This window comes from Bos taurus, chromosome 16 (genome assembly GCF_002263795.3).
Source record: "Bos taurus isolate L1 Dominette 01449 registration number 42190680 breed Hereford chromosome 16, ARS-UCD2.0, whole genome shotgun sequence".
Lineage (NCBI taxonomy): Eukaryota > Metazoa > Chordata > Mammalia > Artiodactyla > Bovidae > Bos > Bos taurus.
This window is the reverse complement of record NC_037343.1, coordinates 66,235,500-66,249,695: the sequence shown is the minus strand read 5'-3', so window position 1 is coordinate 66,249,695 and position 14,196 is coordinate 66,235,500. Positions and strand designations below refer to the sequence as shown.

General features: G+C 37.5%; 1 protein-coding gene across 1 annotated transcript in view; it reads right to left on the bottom strand.

The window, feature by feature from the left end:
* SWT1 (SWT1 RNA endoribonuclease homolog) overlaps positions 1–14,196 on the bottom strand; it is a 107,542-nt gene that overhangs the window by 24,382 nt on the left and 68,964 nt on the right. The window contains 1 exon segment of the mRNA XM_003587114.6: positions 12,853–12,984. Within this exon segment, the coding sequence (XP_003587162.2) occupies positions 12,853–12,984 (132 nt within the window).

Here is a 14,196-nt window from a genome sequence, read left to right as displayed (position 1 = left end):
GTTGGAAATTTGGGCTCTCAACAGTGGTAGTAGCCAGAGCAGCCTTAATGAGAAGAAGTCCCACATTTGAGTTCAAGTTGGTTGAGAGCCCAGGCTGCCACTGTCCCTTTGCATATCAGCTCACTGACCAAATACTCGGGTGGGTAGGTGAAAAGGCTGATTGATATCCACAGGACAGCTGATCTTGTCCATTTGATTACTGACAGTCTCCTCTGCAGTAGGTAGCCTCTGATGAGCATTCACATGGGACACAAATACTCTCATACTCTATGCCCATCATACCTCTATGTGCCCATTACACATCTCTTCTCCAGACTTTCCTGTCACTAAAACAAAGCGACAGCAGCAGCAGCAGGGATTAGTATTAACTCAGATCTAGTAACCTCCTGCTGCTGCTACTGCTGCTAAGGCGCTTCAGTCGTGTCCGACTCTGTGTGACCCCATAGATGGCTGCCCACCAGGCTCCCCCGTCCCTGGGATTCTCCAGGCAAGAACACTGGAGTGGGCTGCCATTTCCTTCTCCAATGCATGAAAGTGAAAAGTAAAGTGAAGTCGCTCAGTCATGTTCGACTCTTAGCGACCCCATGGACTGCAGCCCACTCCGTCCATGGGATTTTCCAGGCAAGAGTACTGGAGTGGGTTGCCATTGCCTTCTCCTAGTAACCTCCTAAAAAGTATATTTCACTTTTTCTAGGATAGAGTCACCCTGATAAATGAATGCAAATCCTTTTACAGAAGATACTACCTTGTACTCCAATGTGGGGCTTATCAGGCCCACCTGCCAATATGTGGGTTTGATCTCTGTCGGGAAGAGTCTCTGAAGGAGGGCATGGCAACCCATTCCAGTATTCTTGCCTGGAGAATCCCACGGACAGAAAAGCCTGGCAGGCTACAGTCCATAGGGTCACAAAGACTCGGACATGACTGAAGTTGACTTAGCATGCATGCGGGCACATACTCCAATGGTGTACAAAAGTACTCACACTTTTTCATCTAGTTATCAAAAGTTTAAATAAAATATGTATAAAATACAATCTTTAATATAAAAATATATTTTTGATGACTCTATTTATTTTAGCTCAACAATTAAGTTGGGGAAAATATATAGCTATGTGGTTGTCAAAAACTAATCTAGCTTAATGTTAGCAAAAAATAAATATTAATTGGAAAATTTACAACTTATAGTTCCAGTTACATTATTATTACAGGTAAGTATATGTTGATTCTTGAAGATTTATGCCTTATTCACAAGGACTGGACCATCAGAATGTAACATAATTCCAGGGGTTTCCAATGTATAGTAAATATTTATTATCTTCTATGTAAAAAACATTGTCCTGAGTTGGACTCAACCTCTTATATTACTGGAAACAGTTTTACTGATTGCATCACCTCTCACAATGGGTAGATGGTGTGGCCGAGTACAGTGTTAAAAGTTCTTTAGAGGCACAAGTGGATATTTCTCAAAATAGATTGAGACTAATCCTAGAGTCTAGGTTACACTCTAACTTTAAACCTTTTGTACAACTTTATAACGAGGAATTAGAACTGATCATCTGCCTTTATCCATACATTCACTATACACTTACTACTTAAGTTAAAATTATTATGATCTCCCTTACTGAGTACCTTTGATTCCCCCTAAACCCCACCATTTCCTTTATTCTACTTATATTTAATCCCACTGATTTAGTCAGTCATTTATCCCATCTGCTTCTCTGAAAACTGGAGTGGTTGGTAGTTTTAGCACTTCTTAGAAGACTTGATAGCAGGGAATTTTCAGTAAATATCAGATCAGTAAGTCATTAGGTAGAAATAACCAGTTATAAAACAAAAGGAAAATGTTAAAATATTGATTTTAAATGAAAACAACTCTATAAACAAATTATTTATCTCCAAGAAGTCATCTTCCTTTATATTTGACTATTTGATTCTGGTGTGATCAAAAAGTTTGTAATGGGAAATATATAGCTTCATCACTGTTAATAGAACTGGATTTTATTGACTAAAACAAAAGAACATTAACACCGAGAAATGCTTTAGGGGTAACAGGAATAACTGGCATTACAACGCTGATATTTAGGATAAAAATAAAGGTCCTTATTGCCTATTCTTGAATTACAAATGCTAGGAAGCACACATAAGAGCTTCAGATATTTAAAATGAAATTAGTTATTTTAAAACATAAGTCATGGATGATCTATTACCTTCAATAGCATTAAAGAGAAAGGTTAAATAAATATCAGCTGGTGCTGGATAATTCAGTCAGACTGATATGTGGATGGACATGGAACAAAAGACTGGTTCCAAATAGGAAAAGGAGTACGTCAAGGCTGTATATTGTCACTCTGCTTATTCAACTTTTATGCAGAGTACATCATGAGAAATGCTGGGCTGGAAGAAACATGAGCTGGAATTAAGACTGCCGGGAGAAATATCAATAACCTCAGATATGGCTGAAAGCAAAGAAGAATTAAAGAGCCTCTTGATGAAAGTGAAAGAGGAGAGTGAAAAAGTTGGCTTAAAGCTCAACATTCAGAAAATGAAGATCATGGCATCTGGTCCCATCACTTCATGGCAAATAGACGGGGAAACTGGCTGACTTTATTTTTTTGGGCTCCAAAATCACTGCAGATGGTGACTGCAGCCATGAAATTAAAAGATGCTTACTCCTTGGAAGAAAAGCTATGACCAACTTAGATAGCATATTAAAAAGCAGAGACATTATTTTGTCAACAAAGGTCCGTCTAGTCAAGGCTATGGTTTTTCCAGTGGTCATGTATGGATGTGAGAGTTGGACCATTAAGAGGGCTAAGCGCAGAAGAATTGATGCTTTTGAACTGTGTGGTGTTGGAGAAGACTCTTGAGAGTCCCATGGACTGCAAGGAGATCCAACCAGTCCATCCTAAGGGAAATTGGTCCTGGGTGTTCACTGGAAGGACTGATGTTAAAGCTGAAACTCCATATTTTGGCCATCTGATGCGAAGAGCTGACTCGTTTGAAAAGACCCTGATGTTGGGAAAGATTGAAGGCAGGAGGAGAAGGGGATGACAGAGGATGAGATGGTTGGATGGCATCAATGACTCAATGGACATGAGTTCGGGTAAACTCTGGGAGTTGGTGATGGACAGGGAGGCCTGGCATGCTGTGGTACATGGAGTTGAAAGAGTCAGACACGACTGAGCGACTGAACTGAACTGCTATGTGGATACCACAAATTTTGTCAGCTAATTTAATATAAATTTTACTATACATTTGATATGTTATGTTAAAGTTTATCAAACTATAATAGAGATACCACAAAAAGCTTTTACTCTTTTTATTTTATATAAGACATGTCTTCTTATATAGCAAGAGTGTGCTTATATTCCTTAAGTCTCAGTCATTCCCATTAGATCTCATCTTGCCTTCTACTAAACCTAATTTAGACAGCTGATACAGAGAAATTAGAATTAATCAATTAATGATAACATAGGATCCCAAAAAGCAATTTGGGCAAATTATTGGAGGTTCCATCATCTGTTCTAGACATAATTACCATTTTTATCTCCTCAATATGTTTGTCCAGTCTTTCTCCTTCCTCCTGATTTTATTCTTTACCCATTTCTTAGCTTGTACTCTCTCTTCTGTATCTTTATGGATACTCTACATTATCTATTCATCTAATGTCATAATGTAGTACTATCAGAACCATTTAGCCCTAAAAGAAGTTGCCCTCCATCAGACAGACTATACTCACTCAGTTATTTGACAGCTCCCCCACGTTTTTTGTTTTTTACTATCTACCATGCTCAGAGGTTAAAGCGTCTGCCTCTAATGTGGGAGACCTGGGTTCGATCCCTGGGTCGGGAAGATCCCCTGGAGAAGAAAATGGCAACCCTCTCCAATATTCTTGCCTGGAGAATCCCATGGACAGAGGAACCTGGTGGGCTACAGTCCACGGGGTCGTAAAGAGTTGGACACGACTGAGCAACTTAACTTTAACTTTCACATTCATGTGTGATACAGGTATAGATCTAGATATAGGAAAGTAAAACAAACAAACAAACAAACAAAAAGTAAGTAAATTTCCTGCCCTAAAAGTGTCAAAATTAGGGAGCTGAATATGAAATAAACTATGAAAGTTAAGTGCAAAATGATGGCATGGAGGGTGAAGCCACTAAAGCCATTCATTTTAAAATAAAAGATGTATTATTTTCTCATATACTGACTGATACACTTGGTGACGGACAGGACATGGGGTACATGAAAAATTTGATAAAGAGGTGCATTGATATCTGGGGAGTTGTGGAAACTCTAATGGAGGACGGGAGGTGAAGTCTAATTATCTAAGGCCAGGTAGCTCAGTGGTAAAGAATCCGTCTGCCAATGCAGGAGAAGCAGGAAATGTTGGATCGATCCCTAGGTTGGGAAGATCCCTTGGAGGAGGAAAGGCAACCCACTCCAGTATTCTTGCCTGGAAAACCCATGGACAGAGGAGCCAGGCGGGCTACAGTCCATGGGGCTGCAGTCAGACGCGACTGAGCACCTAAATGTGCCACACGCACACACGCAAAGGCCAAGCCTCAAAAAAGTAGGTCAGACCTAAACTTGGATAAACCGCTCCACTCTACATAAGGAAAAATTTTTTTATCAACAGCTGATCATCTTGCCAAAGGAACGCATTGGTTATAGCAAACACCCTCTTCCAGCAACACAAGAGATGACTCCACACATGGACATCACCAGATGCCCAATACTGAGATCAGATTGATTATATTCTCTGCAGCCAAATATGGAGAAGCTCTATACATTCAGCAAAAACAAGACCAGGAGCTGACTGTGGCTCAGATTATGAACTCCGTACTGCCAAATTCAGACTTAAATTGAAGAAAGTAGGGAAAACCACTAGACCACTCAGGTATAACCTAAATCAAATCCCTTACAATTATACAGTGGAAGTGACAAATAGATTCAAGGGATTAGATCTGACTGACAGAGTGCCTGGAGAACGATGGACGGAGGTTTGTAACATTGTACAGGAGACCGTAATCAAGACCATCCCCAAGAAAAAGAGATGCAAAAAGGCAAAATGGCTGTCTGAGGAGGCCTTACAAATAGCTATGAAAAGAAGAGAAGTGAATGCCAAAGGAGAAAAGGAAAGATATACCCATTTGAATGCAGAGTTCCAAAGAATAGCAAGGAGAGATAAGAAAGCCTTCCTCAGTGATCAGTGCAAAGAAATAGAGGAAAACAATAAAATAAGAAAGACTAGAGATCTCTTCAAGAAAATGAGTGATACCACGGGAACATTTCACGCAAAGATGGGCACAATAAAGTACAGAAATGGTATGGACCTATCAGAAGCAGAAGATATTAAGAAGAGGTGCCAAGAATACATAGAAGAACTATACAAAAAAGATCTTGATGACCCAGATAATCACAATGGTGTGATCATTCACCTAGAGCCAGATATCCTGGAATGTGAAGTCAAGTGGACCTTAGGAAGCATCAGGACGAACAAAGCTAGTGAAGTTGATGGAATCCCAGCTGAACTACTTCAAATCCTAAAAGTTGATGCTGTAAAAGTGCTGCACTCAATATGCCACCAAATTTGGAAAACTCAGCAGTGGCCACAGAACTGGAAAAGGTCAGTTTTCATTCCAATCCCAAAGAACAGCAATGCCAAAGAATGTTCAAACTACTGCGCAATTGCACTCATCTCACACGCTAGCAAAGTAATGCTGAAAATACTCAAAGCTAGACTTCAACAGTATGTGAACTGTAAACTTCCAGATGTTCAAGCTGGATTTAGAAGAGGCAGAGGAACCAGAGATTAAATTGCCAACATCCGCTGGATCATAGAAAAAGCAAGAGGATTCCAGAAAAACATCTACTTCTGCTTCACTGACGACTCTAAAGCTTTTGACGATGTGGATCACAACAAACTGTTGAAAATTCTTCAAAAGATGGGAGTAACAGATCACCTTACCTGCCTCCTGAGAAGTCTGTATGCAGGTCAAGAAGTAACAGAACCAAACATGGAACAATGGACTGGTTCCAAATTGGGAAAGGAGTATGTCAAGACTGTATATTGTCACCTTGCGTATTTAACTTATATGCAGAGTACATCATGTGAAATGCCAGGCTGGATGAAGCACAAGCTGGAATTGAGACTGCCAGGAGAAATACCAATAACCTCGGATATGCAGATGACACCACCCTTATAGCAGAAAGGAAAGATGAACTAAAGAGCCTCTTGGTGAAAATGAAAGAGGAGAGTGAAAAAGCTGGCTTAAAACTCAACATTCAAAAAACGGAGATTATGGTATTCAGTCCTATCACTTCATGGCAAATAGATGGAGAAACGATGGAAACCATGACAGACATTATGTTTCTGGGCTCCAAAATCACCGCAGATGGTGACTGCAGCCATGAAATTAAAAGATGCTTGCTCCTTGGAAGAAAAGCTATGAACAATCTAGACAGAATATTAAAAAGCAGAGACATTACTTTGCTAACAAAGGTCCATTTAGTCAAAGCTATGATTTTTCCAGTAATCATGTACGGATGTGAGAGTTGGACTATAAAAGAGCTGAGTGCCAAAGAATTGATGCTTTTGAACTGTGGTGTTGGAGAAGACTCTTGAGAGTCCCTTGGACTGCAAGGAGATCCAACCAATCAAACCTAAAGGAAATCAGTCCTGAATATTCATTGGAAGGACTGATGTTGAAGCTGAAACTCCAATATTTTGGCCACCTGATGTGAAGATCTGACTCATTTGAAAAGACCCTGATGCTGAGAAAGATTGTAGGTGGGAGGAGAAGAGGACGACAGAGGATAAGGTGGTTGGATGGCGTCACTGACTCAATAGATATGAGTTTGAGTAAACTCTGGAAGTTGGTGATGGACAGGGAGGCCTGACATGCTGCAGTCCATGGGATCACAAAGAGTCAGACACAACTGAGCAACTGAATTGAACTGAACTATAGTCTATGGGGTCGCAAAGAGCTGGACACGACTGACCGACTGAATTGGACTGAACTGAACATCTTGCCCACAGCAATGAGTTGAGATGCTGAAAAGTCACTAATTTTTAGGTCTTTATTTTCCACATCTTTCAATAAACTTTTGTTTCAGCAATTAACTTAACCTATAAAACAGCCTAAAGAATGTTATCTTTGTATCAAATGAAGAATCTTTTCTAAATAACCTTTCTAAAATCTCAGGTTGGCTATCAAAACAGATAATATTAAGTTAATAAAATTTTCTCTCAAATACAACTCCATACTCTTTGAAGCTACTATCATTATCAATTAGTAGGATTGATAGATATAAAGTGTTACTCACTCAGTCGTATTCGACTCTTTGCAACCCCATGGAACTGTAGCCCACCAGGCTCCTCTGTCCATGGGATTCTCCAAGGCAAGAATACTGGAGTGGGTTGCCATTTCCTCCTCTGATAGATATAAAAAACTGCTGTAATTGTAGGATTCTTTATCCCTGGAATTATGCATGGCTATATCAGTGCATGTTTTGTTCTTATGTTAAAATGGGGTAAGAGAGTAATAGGAAAATTATTTCTTTTGAGACTTAATAAGAAAATGTATATGTAAATAACACACACACAACCTCAAGCTTTGTGACTGGATTTTAATTGTTTTGGAAAACCAGCTCTATAAAGTATTTCAAACCAAAGCCACAGGAATGTAATGGATGTTACAAAGGTTTTGAAGATTATTAAGCATTTGAAGATGATAAAAATTAATCATCTTCCTTTTCTAAATTCAAGCAGAAGTCTCCTTTTCCAAAATCATATTCTATGATCACAAATGAATGCCCATACAAGATAAGATTATGTCCAAGGCACCATTTGGTACTCAGTCTATATTTAAAAACCACCAAATCAAATATGACAGCTAAAAAAAAAATCTAAGCTTAAGAGATAAAAAATTAAACTTTGGATACCCCGTCACAGAAAAAAATTCCCTCTGCAGAAAGTGCCAAGTTATTTATAACTCTCCCATAAGACTCCAAATATGAGACTGAGAAAACATTCATTATTTCAACCACTTCATCCATAGATACATGAGCTAGAAATCCAGAGTTCATGAAATTGACACAGAAATACAGAATTTTACATATTAAATCAAGTGATAAAATGAATATTCACACGAGCACGATCTAGTTATAGTTTTGAATTCAAAGGCTACAGTTGGGTTTTTTTTCCTTTTTAATAATTTCAACCTTTTTTATAAATAAGGTAGATTATATGATTAAAAATCCAGGTCGATTACAATTTCCTAGCCTCACTCTCCCCCTGTCCTCTCAGCTTCTAAACTAAGCAGATCACCACCTACTTCACAAACACAAAAACACACATTCATTGTTGTTTTGAGTATTATCTTTCAGGTTGAAGCTGCACACATTTATAGTATGCCTCAGATTTGCATTACATGACTGGTTTAGTTAACTTTGTAGAGGTGTCGATTTAAGCACAGGACATGTAATGTTTTTTTATTAATGTATAAGTAGAAGTTTTCTTAGTTCTAGTATTTGCCATATGACTCTAATTAATTTTTCACTCCAAGTGAAGCTTTATAATTTTCATATCCTCAGCAAAAGGTTTTTGTTATCTTGAGAATGACTTGACCAATCTAGACATAAATTCACTACACTATAAAATGAGACTAGATAGTACTGACCTAAAAAATAAATCTTACAACACTTTTGTCTATATGCAAAGAATATTGACTGATTCACTAGTGTTTATATAAGAAAATATTAACAAAAGTGCTGAAATTAACCCTATAAACATATAAAAGGAAAGATAAGAAAGAAGCAATTTCTAAACCAAATAAGTTAGCTAAGTTCACTCTCGTACACAAGAAAAAAGTGTGCATAAAGTGCAGAAATCAGCAATATTCCCATTCCTTCAACTTTTACCAAATTAGGTATTCTGCACCCAACTATATAATTGTGTGGACAACTGCTAACACCAATATTTTCAATCTTAACTCACCATAATGATGCTTCGAATTCTATCAAAGTTAAATTATACAGTTAAATATTTCAAATTAAACATCTCAGCTTTAAAGAAAAAATAAAAACTAACACTTATAAATATGTTACAGTTTAAAAAGATTTTCACATACATCATGTGAAGAAGGCATGAGTTACTCTAAGAAAAGAAACAGTAGCTTAGCTAGGGTAGATGACATTAGTGAAGGCAGCTACAAACTCAGTTCAACAAACACATTTTCATTCACTTCTTTAACTGAAGGACTTGATTAACAGGTTATTTATTACCAGTTCCTAAAATAACACCATAAATGATCTGCTCTAAAAAGAGATGTGAGTTCAATCTCTGGATCAAGAAGATCCCCTGGAGTAGGAAATGGCAACCCAGTCCACTATTCTTGCCTAGAGAATCCCATGGACAGAGAAGCCTGGCAGGCTATAGGGTTCATACAGGGTTGCAAAGAGTTGGACACAACTGAAGTGACTTAGCAGAGCACAATAAAAAGAAACAGAGCTGACATACATTCACTGAGCATATAGCTCAAAAAAAGAAACTATTTCATTTTAGCAAGCATCCAAAATGCTAATGAATTTGTAGTCATTACAAATTTGAGTGTATTTTTCAATGTTTACACTGAACTTACTTTAAAAGATTTTAAGACCACATAACACTTGACAAAACAATATAATTATTAACTTTTAATACACTTTGATTCAAATGTCCATTGTCTTACAGTTAAAAAAACCTTGCAATTTCAGTAGTTTCTGTTGATTAATGAATAATTAAACCGGCAAACTTTTTATTCATAATGCCCTCTGCTGGTAGCTCAAGAAGTTCTGATATACTTACTACAGGAGGTTGGATTAATTTTTTTAAATGTGTTCCTGTACCAATTGCATATAAATCTCTTGGAAAGTTTGTTAAAAATACAACTTGTCTTCTCTACAAAATATCTACAGATATTGAAGTGATTTCAGTAGTCTGAGATAGGATCTAGAACTCTGCTTTAATAAGCAGAGAATCACTGGCTTCATTAGTTATACCAATACCCAATTTTTGAAGCACAGTAACTTAATGAAAAGCTCTAGGAAGGCATTGCTATGCTTCTTTTATAGACAGAGACTGAGGCTCAAGACAATTTATCCCAGGTCACATGCTGAAAACCAGCAGAGCAACCAATACTTCCTTATTCCTGGAGGTATGTACACTTAGAGGAAAGAGTAACAAAACTTAACCAGCTTTAAAATTCTAGTGTTTATTTCTTTAGATACGGTTTTTGAAAGCTGTACACGCTACACCTTCTCAAACATGACTGCACATAAGAATCACCACGGGAGTGAACAAAAATGCTTACACACAGGTCCCACTCCTAGCGATTCAGATGGAATAGGTTTAGGGTTAGTGCCCGGCCTTTTTTTCTTTTTTTAAGCTCCCAGGTGATTGTAATTGGCCACTAGGGCTGAGCACCATTTAGGCCCATTGGTGCTCAACCTTCAGTGTGCACAGAATCAGGACACAGACCACTAGGCCCAACCCCCAGAGTTTTCAATTCAGTAGGCAGGGCAGGGTTTGAGAATCTGCATTTTTAACAAGTTCCAGGTGGCTATGATGAGGTTGGTTCTGTGTCCACACTCTGACAACAAGTGGTTAAGCAACTGGCTAGTGGTCCTCAACACCTGCCTACACATTAGAATCACTTGGAGAAATTTTTTAAATTGTGATAGCCAGGCACACCCTCAGAATCAGAATCTCTGGGGTGGGGTCCAGGGGACAATATGTTTAAAGCTTCTAAAATTAAGAAGGGTCTCTACAGCAAAGTCTATAAAACTTACCAAAGGATGTATAGTGATTTTCTCAGTGGGTAATATAGTCCACAGAATTTCCATAGCTTTTTGGACTATAAACACGTCTCTCGTGGCACAGAACAGCTCTGGATGTGTGAAATACTAGCCAACAGGATAAAGTGGAAACTGCTTTATGAAGCTGAAAAGACATTTCCCTCCAACCCCCATCCAGTCTCATCTTTTGCCAAACCCTCCCTCCCTCCACTGCCTGTGCTCCTATTAAAATATTAGTAACTCTCTATTGTAACTATCTGTTTTAATGTGACTGTTAGCACTATTTCTGCAAGCTCATTGGAGTCAGAGATTGCTTCTCATTTATCTTTGATTCCCCAGAGCCTAACATGATGCCAAGCACAGGTGGTGCTCAACAAACATTTGTTGAGTAATTGAAGTCAGATTAATATCTCTACTTTCTATAGAAAAGATAATACGTCAAGCATGGCTTTTATGCAGTGTAGCATGTGAAACATCTTTTACACAGCTAAAATCAGAACTGAGTATTTCTTCTTCATAGAGCTACTTTTAGGTAATATTGCCTTAAATTTAAAAAAAAAGATGATATTTAACTTGGGATCTGTCCCTTCAGTCATTAGTAACTTAAGAGTAGCAAAAAGCTTTGGTAACCTTTCATTCTAAGAATTATATTAGCCAAGTGATCCAAAAAGAGGTACAAATGCTTTGCACATTAATGAGATGATGTTTCCAAAAACTCTTAAAAAGAAATAAGCAAAATCAAAAATTGCTATTGTTTTAAAAATCCAAGTTTTTAAAACTTTGACTTGTTAAAATCACATCAGCTTTTGGTTTTGTTTTTTAATTGGTAAAGAACAGCATTCTTCTCAGAGCAAGCTGTATGTCTAATTCAGATCAAACAATTTTGGCATATAAAAAAAAAATAACTGCAAGTATTCTCCTTTAATGCCAAAAAAGAAAACATCTGACTTTATACTACAAAGATGGCATAGTCAATTCTATACCTTTCTAGAACTATGTTTTCTATATACTTCATAAATATTTAATAATCACATACAAATCAAGTCTCAAAGCACCAAAAGACTAAGTTGCTCCTCAAACATTCTCAGTTTGCAGTACTGTGAGACTGTATTGGATGAAATCAACCATATTAACAAACATTACCATGTTTTTTCTTTTAAAGGGCAGTGATAATTACCTTAACATATACTACTTTTTATTCTGGAGGAGGAAATGGCAAACCACGCCAGTATTCTTTGCCTGGAAAATTCCATGGACAAAGGAGCCTGGTGTACAGTACAAGGGGTTGAAAAGAGTCAACACAACTGAGCGACTGAGCACTCACACACATTCAACACGTAATTACTGAGTGCCCATTATGTACTGGTGAAGACTCTTAACAGTCCCTTGAATTGCAAGGAGATCCAACCAGTTCATCCTAAAGGAAATCAGTCCTAAATATTCATTGGCAGGACTGATGCTGAAGCTGAAACTTCAATACTTTGGCCACCTGATGCAAAGAACTGACTCATTAGAAAAGACCCTGATCCTGGGGAAGATCGAAAGCAGGAGGAGAAGGGGATGACAGAGGATGAGGTGGTTGGATAGTATCACCGACTCGATGGACATGAGTTTGAGCAAGCTCCGGATGTTGGTGATGGACAGGAAAGCCTGGTGAGCAGAAGTCCATGGGGTTGCAAAGAGTCAGACATGACTGAGAAACTGAACTGAACTGAACATTATGTGTCAGGCACTATTCTTGGAGCTACAGTTATGCAGTAAAGAAAAGTTCCTTATGAAGCCTACAATCTAGCCAATTTTTTTCTAGAAAGGAAAAAAGTAGATACATTTTTGTGGTCCAGATGATCAACTGAAGTAGGCATTCTCTGCAACAGAGGGAGACGAGTTCAATCTAAGAGCTACTAGTTTATGAAACTTGCCGGAAGACTCCCAGCAACTCTGATAAAGCCAATAAGCCTAAAAGAAAGAGTAAAGTAAGAAATAAATGAAATCTTGAAATTAAGTAGTATTTACCTCTGAATTCCTTCCAGAATATCTTTAACAGCTGCCATTAACTTTTGAAGATATACAAATGCTTCTTCAAATGATGCTATCTTTGAAGACGTCAGAGTTGAATTTGAATCCAACCTTTGAAACACATCCATGCTAAAATAGAAAGAAAAAAAATGCTCATAGGTACACACGCAAATTTACTGTAATTCAAGTATTTTGACTTCTAATGTATAAAATAATGTTTGTAACTTACAGCTCATAATGTTCATCAGTTTAAATGAGAAATAAATGTCCAGACATCCATTCATGCAAAGAATAGGGGTCAACAACTATATAGGTCTAATGGAAAGTAATACTGTAAAAACTGTGAAGAATGTTTCACTCTAAGAGACCATAAGAGATAGAAGGGAAGTAATGCTATCAATCCATATTCAAGTCAGTATGTAAGTAATGACCGTACTCCCATATACAAGGATGAAGAAAAAAAAATCAACATCAGATTTAGACTTTGCTGAAACTGGATGTTATAAATGTTCATACACTTTGTTCTGATAATTTCAATTTTAGAAACAGGCACAATTAATAACCACCTCAATGTCCAACAATATTTTTAAAAAGTATTAAGTAGTAAATTAGCAACCTGATGAAATACCAAATTACTGTTAAGATGATGCTTATGCCATCTATGAAACAGAAAAATTAAGGTAAACAAAATGTACTCATATAACATAAAAACAACCATATAAAAACTCAAAACATATGCTGTATGGGTTGAACACTGCCCACCCCCAAATTCATGTTCACCCACAACCTCAGAATGTGACCTTATTTAAAACACGATTTTTGCATATGTAAGTTAAGTTAAAATGAGGTCATGCTGGGTTAGGGTAGACACTACCCTATGTGAAGACAAAGGTAGAGACTGGACTGGAGTGATATATCTACAAATACGGCTGGCAGCTACTAGAAGCTGGAGACAGTCATGGAATAGATTCTCCCTCAGAACCTCCTAAAAGAACCAACTCTGCAGACACCTGGATTTCAGACTTTCTAGTCTTCAGACTGTGACTGAATAAATTTCCGTCATTTTATTTTTCAATATTTTTATTGAAGCATAGTTAATTTAGAATGTTGTGTGCATTTCTGCTGTACAGCAAAGTGATCCAGTTATACATATATATGTACATTCTTTTTTAATATTCTTTTCCATTAAGATTTATCATAAGATACTAAACAATAGTTCACTGTGCAATATAGCAGGACCATGTTGTTTATCCTTTCCTTATATAACCTAATCCCAGCCTCTTAAGGTTGTGCATAAGTGCTCTAGGACTTCCCAGGTGGCTCAGTGGTAAAGAATCTTCC